This window comes from Aegilops tauschii, chromosome 7, assembly GCF_002575655.3.
Source record: "Aegilops tauschii subsp. strangulata cultivar AL8/78 chromosome 7, Aet v6.0, whole genome shotgun sequence".
NCBI lineage: Eukaryota > Viridiplantae > Streptophyta > Magnoliopsida > Poales > Poaceae > Aegilops > Aegilops tauschii.
In genome coordinates, this window is record NC_053041.3 from 152,812,314 (window position 1) to 152,824,627 (window position 12,314).

Below are 12,314 nucleotides of genomic sequence, written 5' to 3' on the forward strand. Positions count from 1 at the left end.
TTGTAGATGACCCCCTTGCTTCATTTAGAAAACCATATGACTTGCTATTCCAGATGTGAAGCTTGTTATAAGACCATACATGAATATACTCAATTAGCAAACCATGTCTTTAGTTCCTATTTCCCAAAATTCCAGGAGAGAGAGTTTCCACAAAGTATATTTCCCTCCGCGTGAATAATTGAATAACAAGAGTGACATTATAATATTCCAGTGAGCCGAATATCCTTACAAAGAAAAAACACTTCCAGACAATAGGCTTGCGGTTATTTGGTATGATATTAAGTTCCCAAACTATGATCTTCCTCATTTGAGTTTATTCCTTCCAAACTATGCTCTTCCTCATTTGGCAGATATATTTCTAGCACATTTCTTTGAATTGGTGATGTCATGCACGTGCACACGGTTGAGTTGTAGCCTTATTGAAGCAAGAGTATCAATCCCACAGAGAGCTTAGTAAAAGGTCATTGCGTCTTGTAGACTTGTATTGTAAAGTGTTTGCATGTTATTTGCGATTCAAAGAAAAAGCAACACGAAAGTGGAAACATTGTAATAGAATTTAAACTATACTCAAAATGCGCAAAAAAAGTAATGAAGAACAAGATATTAATGGAAAGTGATGAAACAAGGGAGTCCAGTTTCATCAATAATATGTATGTTACTCAGTTGTGCGAAAGCACAATTCTAGGTTCAAATATCTAATCCCTGTTATATTTTTTGCGTGCGGGCGAAGCCAAATAAATATACATATATACTGCCGCAACTCTCAATTGCGCACATCACCACCATCCCCCCCCCCCCCCCCCCGCGCGGTTGGAAGCAAGGATCTTGCTGTAGGTGCGACATAAGGCTTTCGAGTCTCCGTTATTCCCCTCATCAAAGGTTCGCAAAGGAGGAAGATTTGCTTTCATCACCACAACACCTCTGCATCTCCCTGCGTCGCAATGTTAGTAACATCCTTCAAGTACATTTGTGGTCTGCATCGACGACATCTGGAAGACGGAACGTGTGCTGGGCTCGTGGTTCGTGGATGGCAGGTATATTTTCCTCCTTCGGCATCTTAGTCGTGGTGGGGTGCCAGATCTGGAGTTCGATGGAGTGTCCGGGGTGTTGCCCCGGTCTGATTCGTTCAACAGCAAGGGCTTCACTTTTGGTGAGCCACCTTGGAGGTCCGTAAAGCTACATATCAGCAATGGAGCCGCGTCGAGCTCGTGTGAGGAGGTGATTGTCATTCTTTTCTTCGATGGCTGCTGTGGTGGAGCCGGAGACAGGTGACGAGCGTTGGTGTCAAGCTCGGAGATGTTCTGCTATCCTTTTAGTTTTGTCATGTCGTTCTTTACGTGACTTGTATTTTGATCTTTATGATATAAATGAGACATGTATTACCATGCAAAAAAGTACATTAAGACTAGTGTGCGATCGACATTCACAGAACATCATGAAGAATAATAAACACAAACATATAAAGGGAATCATATATCTTTTCGACATGCAATTCATACACATACAAAGATTCCTCTATTTCCCCGAGAACTATGGATCTACTCGGACATGGAGATAATAGACATCATCATGGCGTCCATGATAATAACAAATGAATGATTGATGTAACATGTGTATGGCCATGTGGGGGTGTGGTGGTTGGCGTTTCGACCTTCTGTGGCGGTGTTTGGCTGTGATCCATGTGTCTGGCCACACCTGTATCGAAGGCGGAGTATGCTTGCTGGGGTGAAAACTCTGTCTGGTTTCGGCCAGACCGACGAAGGTGGCGTTTGTGGGCGTCGTCGGCTTCTTGAAGTCTCCATTGCAGTTACTCCCTCCCTTTGTTGTGCTCCGGATGAAAATCTGATCTTTGGATTGGACGGTGCCGTGTCCTTCCTGAAGGCATCGTTTTGGAGCGCACGGTTTCGTCAAATCACAACTTCAACTCTTCATGATTTCTTCATCGGAAGGACGCCGGAGGCTCCGTAGTGATGCTTGTTGCCTTCACTTGTAGTCTATGTGAGTCTTTCGGTGTGTTGTGGTTGTAGCCCTTTGGCACCTATGTATCTGGCCCTGAGTGTGTGGGTTTTGAGTGGTGTGTTCTAGTTTGTATAGGTTCAAATGTTGATGGTCGTTGCTTTATATATACAGCGGGCGAAAGGCATTTTTTGGTAACATGCTATGAGTCCATACCGGGTGTGATGTTGGTTTTCTTGTTCACTTCCACTCGAAGTGCTATTGTTTTAACTGACTGATTATTACTGAAAGTGCTAATTCAAGCAGGGAGGAATTCACTTCCCATTCTTGCCGTTTGCACTGCGCTACCAAACCAACCATGGCACGTGCATCCATCAGACATGTGAGCTAGCTTTCGCCCTTGGCCTCCGACTTAACAAGAATAAGTAACAACATTGTAATAATGCACACAACATAACAAATTACAATACCAAGTTAAGATTCCCATATACCTCCGCTCTACTCTGCTACGGGCCGGATTGGAATCAGCGTCTCAACCACACACACCTCATGTCACTGTACTTCGCGGATGCCGGCGCTCCATGGCACTTTCCTGCGTGCGCAATGCAGTTCCATCCTGTCATGCACGCATGCGGGGCTGGAGCGGCTAGCAGCTAGCGTTCACCACTGGTACTTGGCCTTGACGAGGACGTCCTCGTAGAGCTTGGCGGCGTGCTCCCAGCTGAAGTCCTGCGACATGCCGCGCTCCTGGAGGGCCCTCCAGCTCTCCTTGAAGTCCCGGTAGGTGCGGAGGCAGTGCCCGAGCGCCTCGATCAGCTTGTGCGCCTCGGCGCGGTCGAACGTCCACCCGAGCCCGGAGTGGTTGAAGGGGTCGAACGGCGGCACGGTGTCCCTGAGGCCGCCGACGGCGTGCACGACGGGGACGGTGCCGTAGGCCATGGCGTAGAGCTGGTTCAGCCCGCACGGCTCGAACCGGGAGGGCATGAGGAGCGCGTCCGCCCCCGCCGTGATCCGGTGCGCCAGGCGCACGGAGAACCCCACCCACCCGCGCACCTTGTCGTGGTGCTCCCGCTCGAAGTGCCGCAGCATGCTCTCCAGGTCGTGGCGCCCGGTGCCCAGCATCACCAGCTGCACGTCCTGGCTCACGATCCAGGGCATGGCGTCCGCGATGATCTCCACGCCCTTCTGCCCGTCCAGGCGGCCGATGAAGCCGAGCAGCGGCACGTCGGCGCGGACCTGCAGGCCCAGCTCGCGCTGCAGGGCCTCCTTGCACTGCCGCTTGCCGGAGTCCAGCGTCCTCAGGGAGAAGTTGGTGTAGCCGTCCGACTTGAGGTGGGCGTCCACCTCGGGGTTCCACTCCATGTTGTCGATGCCGTTGACGATGCCGCGGGTCTTCCAGTCGTTCTGCCGTATGATGTCGTGAAGCCCCCAGCCGCCCTCCACCGTCTTCAGCTCCCACAGGTACCCGGGGCTCACCACGACAACCTGGTCCGCCATCTTCAGGCCGGCGGCGAAGTAGTTGGCGTGTTCACCACCCACGGGGTCGTACAGTCTGAAGTGTTCCAGGTAGTGCTCAGGCAACTCGGTGAACGGGAATTCATCTACAGGGCCACGGCCCTGCATGCAACATGAAGAGAAAGAATTAGCCCAACGGAGTACCGAAGAATGGAATAACTGACCAAAGCATGTAATTCGGCATGTCAGTGTTGTATATAACTTTGAGGTAAAAATGCACCGGTGGTGCTTAAACTTGCCACGGATGTTCTCATTTTTTTTTCGAACCATGCAGGAGAACTGTATGTGATCATTATGGAGGAGAATTTTTTTCTACTTAGTCCAGAAAGTTCAGGTTACATTACTAAAAACACATAACAACAAAATACAAATTGAGCAAAAGCGACCCCAAGCGCTTAGCACAGAGCGGGATGGCAAGCGACCTAGCCAAATAGTGACTCCAAGCAACTAGCAACGGCATTGTACCAGTAGGATTCATCACACTTGATCCGTCTAATAACTTGATCGAAGGAATTAGCTTTGCCTTCAAAGACTGTTGTTGTGTTCCTTCCAAATCAACCAAGCAGTTAAGACGACCAAACTACGCAACTTCTTGTCCGAAGGTGGCACCCTGTTCCTAGCTGAAACCCACCATTCAGAGAACAAGGCATCTATGGCTGGGGCGACCATGGAGAGACAGATGTTTGAAATGGCACAACTCGTAATAAGATCACAAGTGTCTTCGGGAAGAGCGGATCAAAAAACTCAATGTTCATTGTGCGGAAGACCTTGTCTAGCGCGTCTGCCCGTGATCCAAATCCTCTTGCGCAGAGCGAGCCATATGAAAAATTTGCTACGCAAATGGCGTTAGCTGGACCAAAGGCAAGTCATTGAAGTGAGCTACATATGCGGATTTAGACGAGAAGCGACCTGAGAAATTCAGTGTACACGACCAAGTGTCTCTGATCTAGGGGAGATGGAAATCATGAAGCGCTTCGCAAATGTTAAGAATTTGAATGAACATTGCAATATTTATGAGATCCTTTATGTCCCTCATCCAATACCTAGTAGTCATAGCACAAGCAACTGACCTCACCACTTCAATATGGTTCGGCACCGAATTGGCAATGTCGGAGGCAATAGCTTCTATTGGGGTGTCTTTGAGCCACCCACCGCACCAGAAAAGAATGGACTCACCATGTTCACTTTGGTTCGGCATATGTACACTTTGATGCTCGCAGTTGTAAAATACAGAAAACTGGTGCAAAAACCTGGCTCTGGCTCTCGCATGCAGTATGATGCACTTTCCATTCGTAAACGCTCACGTGACACCATATCCGTTGTTTGTAGCCGTTAAGACTGCTGACATGGCTTGCCGACGTGGCACCAACAAGCTCATGTTCTCTCTCTGGCTAAGTACTGTGTGTGGGTCCCACTTATCAACGGGCAGGAGAAAGAAAGGGCTTAGTGTGGCGTGTGGGTCCCACTTATCAGTAGACAGGAGAAAGAAATAGCCATTGAACCGATGACCCAAGGGATACAAATAAGTCCGTCTTATATTATGACGCGACACGGCTTGGGGGGAATAGAGGAACAGTGCGACGCCGTCGGGATGACCTCTCCGGCGTTAGTTCTATGATGATTCGGTTCACATGGATGAACATGCGGTGATCCTCGCCAGGCCACGTGTGGAATGGGAGGTCGAGGAGATGTCGCCGAGGCCACGGGAACGAGGTCTGGATCAGAGTTGAGGCGGCAGGCAACTGCAGCCGACGTAGGGAGCTCGCGAGGGGCTCCCCAACTTGCAATTGGTGAGGGGAAAAGGTGCTAGGCTTAGAGGAGGACCTCCTAGTGCGAGCAATTGGGGAATAGGGCCATGGCCAACTCGGCATGTATTGCAGCTTCGCGGCGGGGGAAACGGCCAGAGTGGGAGAAGGAGAGGAGAAGTTGGTTTGCGATGGCGGCACGATCTATGGGGAAAGAGGAGGATGTGCAGGGAGGTATGGGCTCCCAAGTAGGCTTCTATAACGGTCCGGCTAGGTCGGGCTCTATGAGGCGACGCAGGCGATGGTCACAACTTGTGCAGCTCCAAGGGTTATCAAGACATGTTTGGGTACGAGGGGAAAGGACAAGAGGGGCATGCTCACTATTTGAGGATGTTGAGGATTTTGTGTGTTGGGTTGGTGGATGGTCATGACAACGACGTTGCCGCTTTGAGCGATGGTGCGGAGCACCTGGGCCATCATGAAGGCGCTGGCCGTGTTGAAGCGGAGGTGGGCTTGTTGAGGATGGTAGCCTTGGAGCAAAGGATATAAGCATACATACCCCCCCCTCCCCACACAGACACACACATACACAAGACATGAAGTGCATAGGGGATTAATGATTAGGGCGTGCTGGCTACCAGCATACCTGCGAGGTCCCATTTTCAAGACCCCAGGCCATCATTTTTATTATAAATTTCCATTTATTTATGTCATAGGTTGACAAGTGGGGCCCACATGTAAATAGAGAGTGTGTGGGCCCAATGGCGACGTAGGCACGGTCTAACAGCTATAGACGGGAATACAATGCCCACATAGGCAACGTTTGACTCCTACATACGGAAAATGCACCGTATGGCACACAACAGCAAGTTTTTGCACCCGTTTTTCATAGTCTACAACTGTAAGCACCAAAGTGAACACGCGTGACAAGTTCAAGCACCACTGGTGCATTTACCTCTATAAGACTATAACTTTCATAAGCCATCATAATTTTGCAACCCGTTTAGTTTCCTCAAACAATGTGGAGTAAATAGTAGAGACTAGAGAAAAATCAAGATTAGGAGAAAAGGAACCTGGTGAGCGATGTTATGTATCACCATAATGGACCGAGTGTACTGCATCAAACCATGGTCCCTGTAATATGCTTTCAGATAGACAGGCAGGAGTGCCGTGTGCCAATCATTTGCAATAAACACCAGATTTCCATCCCCATAAGGGACACCGCCGCATGGAACGTGCCATGGAACCTGCAAATTATAGAGGAATAAAAATGATGGACCAATAATATTTAATGGGATGATATGCCAAGTACGAAAATATCTAAATTGGATGAAAGTAGGAGTGTATATTATTGTTTGTGGCAGGTGGAAATGCTATTTCCAAATCAATTCGCGGTGAAGAGAACATGGAAACATAACGATGAAGTAACAAGGATCATCAAGATAATTGTTCATCAGTGCAATAGATTATCAGAAGTTAAATCATAACGCTTGACCAAATGTGCATGTAAGGTATTGAAATGTTATTAGTATATATGCACTTCACAAGAGATTATGTATCTGTTGAAATACATGCATACACATAATTGTATAGTGGTAATAGGTTGTCAATTGAGTTGGAGAGATACCTCAACAGCGGCCTTGCAGAACAAAATCATGCGCTTCATAATTTCCTGAAAAAATAAAATGTGTAATCATATGCCAGTCAGTAGGCCTTGGCTTGTTCTCAGTTTATCAGTGCAATCAAACACCAACATATAGAAGATTAACCTGTCTGCTGCCCCCATAAATGTCTTCCTGACGGTGTCGGAAGAGAGGAGCGTCAATGAACACAAAATCAACTCCATCGATATAAGCATGGAAATAATTCACTTCCATATCCTGCAGGACAAAAAAAACACTTAAAAATTGATTTATTATGATAATAAGCAATAAAATTTCAGCTCCCCTTCGATTGCATTTTTGCTTACCTGTCCAGCAGCCTTGTAGTATTTTCGGACTCCGACATCGTAGGCTTCTTCATAGTCCCCATACCTTGGTACCACAACCTAAGATAGAAAGGATCATTTCTCAATTATCATCAAATTTAAAATTTCAGATTATCAAAGTCTAGCCAAGTCCATGATTCTAGATTTTGAATAATATATGGTTTATATGATACCATAACTATTTTCCACTTCTAATTTCTACAGAATAATTGGGATGCCTGCAGAAAATAGTTTACTCTTTACTGGAACTAGTAAGAGCGTCTCTAACTGAATCCCGAAAGTTAACTCCCCAAAACCCTCTCTCACAAGCCAACTCCCAAAAATTCTGGGGTTTTGATGGCTCTAACCGAACCGCGAAACTAGCTCCCAATCAAAATTGCATTGAAATGAAAGCTCGACAACATACATTTATCCATCATCTACATTACAAACATCTACTGTTTACTAACAATTACAGTGAATATGATAGAAACCATTAACCGGAAATGTTGATAAATTGATCATCCAGTAGTATAAATACACACACGGGCGCTGGCGATATTTGGTACCTAATTGAAGATAGGAACTACTTATTCGGATCTATAGAGCGGGTAAACCCGACGTTGGGCAAAACGGTCGATCGGGTACCCGACATTCATTCCTTCACTGATGGTGTGGTTATCAGCCTCCTTCTTTGTGAAATCTGGCTGCTAACCACCACTTGTTTCAAACCCCCTCCCCCACCCAGTAGGCCTCAGCAACCTAACCTCCAGGGTTGGCTATGAAATACTCTACTCTGTCTGTAAACTACTATAAGAGCGTTTAGATCACTAAAGTAGTAATCTAAACGCTCTTATATTAATTTACGGAGGGAGTATGACAGAAGAACACTTTCATGTCTTGCACTTAATAACATTATACTACTCACTGATATTATTCGAACATATGGACCCAACAGAGTTAAATGAAAGCTTGTAGTACCATAACACGATGTCCTCTCTTTGCCAAAGCCTTGGGCAGAGCACCCGCAACATCTCCCAGACCACCTATGCAACACAATGTTTGTTCTTATGAGTAATTCGAGCAAAGTTTTATGAACAACAGGAAGAGAGACTGAAGAGGTAATGTCCATGCCTGTTTTGCACCAGGGAGAACACTCAGCAGCCACGACGACCACGTTCATGACATTCTCCCCTGCCAAAGGTCCGGAGTCGTGATTCTGGTGGTGTTCAAAGGAGCCCGCATCATCTGCGACAGCCCGGCCATCATCCTTGGCCTCCACGGGCTCCTCGAAACCAATGTATTTCTTGAAATCCCAAAGGTCTTCTTGTACAGCGGGGGCTGCAGGCGGCGAAAGAGCCTTTGGCTTTGGAGCTTCTTCGACAACGACCGCACCCTTCTTCAGTTCTTGTTCCACGTCGCTGACAGTGTCAGACCCGGGAGCAGAGGCCGAGGACTCGAAATTTGAGCCGGACGACGGCGGCGTCTTCTCAGCTGGGACAACGGACTCCGGCGCCTTGTCGCTGATGGAAATGGTAGCTGCGGAATCCGAAGCCGCGGCCTCGGCTATGCTCGTCGGCGGCGAGGCGACGTTAGCTTTGTTTTCACCGTTCACCGGTGCTCTGTTCTGGGTCGACGGATGGGGCGCGCGTGCGGGCGTGGGCAGCCCGCTGTCTTTAGTCGCGCCGCCGCCGCCGGTAGATTTGTTCTCGCCGTTCACCGGCATGCCGTTCATACTCGGCGGACGGGCGGCGTCCTGCCTCGCTGCCGGCGGGGACGGCCCGCCGCCTTCCGCGGCGTCGCGGTCGAGCGTCTTGACGGGATCCCTTCGCTCCGCGACCTGCACACGCGGGCGTGCGTTTTGTATAAATAAACAATTCGTGAGCGAGACGACGATGATCTCGAGGCGCGCGCACGCGTCATAACTTGGTCATAACTAACTACCTTGGTGGCGGCGCCACCGCGGAGTGCGCGGGGCTGCCTCGCGGACGCGGCGGCGTCGTCGATCCCCGCGTCCTTCTTCCCGGCGGCGAGCGCCGCCACAGCTCCGTCGCGAGCCGTGCGCTGCGGCGGCCACGGCGGCCAGTGCAACCTGCCGGCCCCGGCGTGGGGTGGCTGCGCGCTCACCCTCGCCCGCCTGCGTGATCTCCCGGGGGAGGCTGACGCGAGCGCGAGGAAGGATGCGGCGGACGCGACCGCCGACGACATGGATCGGGGCGGGAGATGGTACGGTTCGCGGGTTGGTCCGCCCAGAGCGCGGCGCAGGCGGAGGTGGTGGCAGTGGGAGTGGAGAGTAGCGCGGTGGCAGTGGGCTGGACTGGACTGGAGTGTGCTCTGTGTGGGGGTAAACGAACGGGGTCAGGCCGAAGAAATGGCCGCGAGCGGGGGACGGCGACGACGGCGGCGGCTTTACACGAGGGGCGGGTACGTACGAACGGCCCCCTGGCGGCTGGCGTGTTGGGTCTGCGGTTTGCGGGCGAGCACGCTGGAAAGCGGGCCCGGTGCCGTTGCGGCGTGCCACGCGAGCAGCACACGAGGGCGGCAGCCGTTCCGTTGCCCCGCTCGGTCTCCAGCTGCGGCACAACGAGCGGCAGGCTCCTCACCAGCTGACAGCCTGGTCCTACCCTGCGCCGGCCCCTCCTGTCGGTGCCCGCTAGAGAAGCGAACGGACGAGCCGTGGGTTTCGCAAGGGGCGAGCGGAGGCCCCGTTCCGCCCACGGGGCCAGTTGTCAGAGAGGAAGCGTCCGTGGTGACAAGCTGCTGGAAGGAAGTTGCAAAATCCACGTGAAGACCGAGGACGGAACGGGGCTCGCGGCGAAGGAGGAGGCCCGCGTTGATTGCGTATATGTAGATAGAGCACTGCAACTGCACTGTTTCGTTTGTTGGTTTGTGCATGCATGCGTTGCGTGACGCGGTGCGGCACATGCGTTCGTGCGTGCTAGGGGATAAACCGAACGAGAAGCATTGCAGTTTGCTTGCTTGAGTGACGGCGTCTGACATGTGACGACTTGTCTTCTTGCTGCGGAGCGGAAGCACACTGCTTTGCTTCTTCTGCTGTCCAGGTTGTTTAGCGCGCAATGAGACCAACAACCAAGGACGAACGTGGTTTGGATAATTTCTGTCTTCCGAATCTTTTTCTTTTCGCGGCAGTAGTGGGTTGTTTGGTGGTCCTGGAATCTCAGTGTAATGTTTATAATGTTCGAGATGCTTTGTACTTCTGCTGAACTTTGCTAATAGATTTGGATTATTTTTGCAAAAAAAAAAATCTATTTATGTTGGATATAATGATCAGTCTTGCTAAAACTCATTCAGCTGAGAATTCTTTTGGTCTCATTCACTTTTTCCACCATAGGATCCAATCACGTCGCGATTCATATTTTGTCGAGGGGAGAGCTTCGTAGCGAACAAAGCGCAGCCCATGTGTTTCGGCTCTCAGCCCGTTTCCTTTTTTTTGTCGCACCATTTTTCTTTTCTCTCGCTGGGCATGTGTGAGCTTGTGACGTTGGGTCCGTTCTATTTTTTCTTTTTGTCCTACGCTACCGGGGTGCACGGGAGATAATAAGGGAACAAGTGACGTTTTTTTCTTCTGCATTTCGTTTTTCTTTGATGTTTTATTTTTTATCCATTATTCCTATTTAACTTTCTATTTTACCTTCCTTTTTCTATTTTTTTTTGTTTTCATATTTTGGGTGGGAGAGAAAATGTAAAGTTTTTCCTAGACTAATTTCTACTCAGATGAGATTGGGTTAATTTTTTTAAATGTACTAGAAGATAAATTTTTAGACCTTTATTTTGTGTTCCCGGTTTTTTCTCTCTCATTTCTGTTTTCTTTTTTATGCTTATCATATTCTTATTTTAGAGTCTAGAATTGAAGAGAGCGCGAATGGAAGTAGTGGTTCCATCGGTTTTCTTTATCTCCTCTGATTGCATTACAAAGGGATCGGAGGAGTAGTCGTTCTAGATTTTCTTTTTCTGTTTTCCGTTGATTTTTTTTGGATTTTTTATGTTGTTCTAATTTTTTGCAAGTTCATATTTTTACTCATGCTTCCCTTTCTTATTTTATTTTTTATTTTCTCATTTTGTCATTTTCTTCTTGATGTTTTTTCTTCTTCATCTAGTTAAAAAGTTCTTCTGTTTCCTACTATGTGTAAGCAGCATGCATACAACTGCAAGCATCGCACCACACACGCAATAACAAGCCTGGCAAGATGCATGTAGTTGTAAGCGTCACGCCTCGAGCAAAACTGCAAGCACCGTCACACATGAGTAACTATGAGAAATTCTTCTTTTGTCACTATACATGTAACGACCGATTGCAACTGCACGAGCACAAAGAGAATGCAACTGGGGTCGAGAGGGAGGTTGTCGGGGCGAGTTACATGTCCGTCACTAGCATGCAACGGCAAGTGTTGTAACCCGACAACAACTCCATTTCCACAAAGAGACTGCAACCGACGTCGAGTGGGGTTTGTTAGGCCAGTTGCATGTCCATCACTAGACATGCAACTGCACGAGGACAAAATGACTACAACTAGGGATGACTCGAGAGTTATCGGGGCCATTTGCATGTCCACCACTAGACATGCAACTGCAAGTGTTGTAACCCAACTTCAGCTGCACGAGCACAATATGACTACACAAGTAGGGCAGGGAGGGGTTCTTGGGCTAGTCCCATGTCCAAAACTACACATGAAACTGCAAGTGTTTGTAACCCGACTTAAACGGAAGTAGGAGGAGAGTTGTCGGGGACAGTTGCATGTCCACCACTAGACACGCAACTACAAGTGTTGTATCTCATCGGCAACTACACGGGCATAAAGCGACTACAACTTGGGTTAGAAGGGAAGTTGTCGAGGCAACTTGCTTTGTCCACCACTATACATGCAACTGCAAGCGTTGTAACCCTACTACAACTACACGGGCACGAAGCGGCTGCAATTGGGGTCGACAGTAGAAGTGTCGGTGGGCCAGTTGCATGTCCACCACAAGACATGCAACTGCAAGTATTGTAACCCTAATTCAACTACACGGGCACCAAGCGGCTGCAATTGGGGTCGGCAATAGAGGTGTCGGGGGCTAGTTGCATGTCCACCACAAGACATGCAACTGCAAGCGTTGTAACCCGACTGCAA

At 49.0% G+C, this 12,314-nt stretch overlaps 1 protein-coding gene across 1 annotated transcript; it reads right to left on the minus strand.

The window, feature by feature from the left end:
• Nucleotides 1-2,378: 2,378 nt before the first annotated feature.
• LOC109760168 (soluble starch synthase 2-2, chloroplastic/amyloplastic) lies at nt 2,379-9,592 on the minus strand. The gene is made up of 8 exons (XM_020318999.4): nt 9,127-9,592; nt 8,317-9,022; nt 8,164-8,228; nt 7,186-7,263; nt 6,986-7,096; nt 6,844-6,888; nt 6,290-6,463; nt 2,379-3,573 (listed from the first exon to the last, which is right to left on the minus strand). Exons 1-8 carry the CDS (start codon nt 9,388-9,390, stop codon nt 2,617-2,619), a joined length of 2,400 nt encoding a protein of 799 aa, XP_020174588.1. The 5' UTR covers nt 9,391-9,592; the 3' UTR covers nt 2,379-2,616.
• Between the last annotated feature and the right edge of the window lie 2,722 nt (nt 9,593-12,314).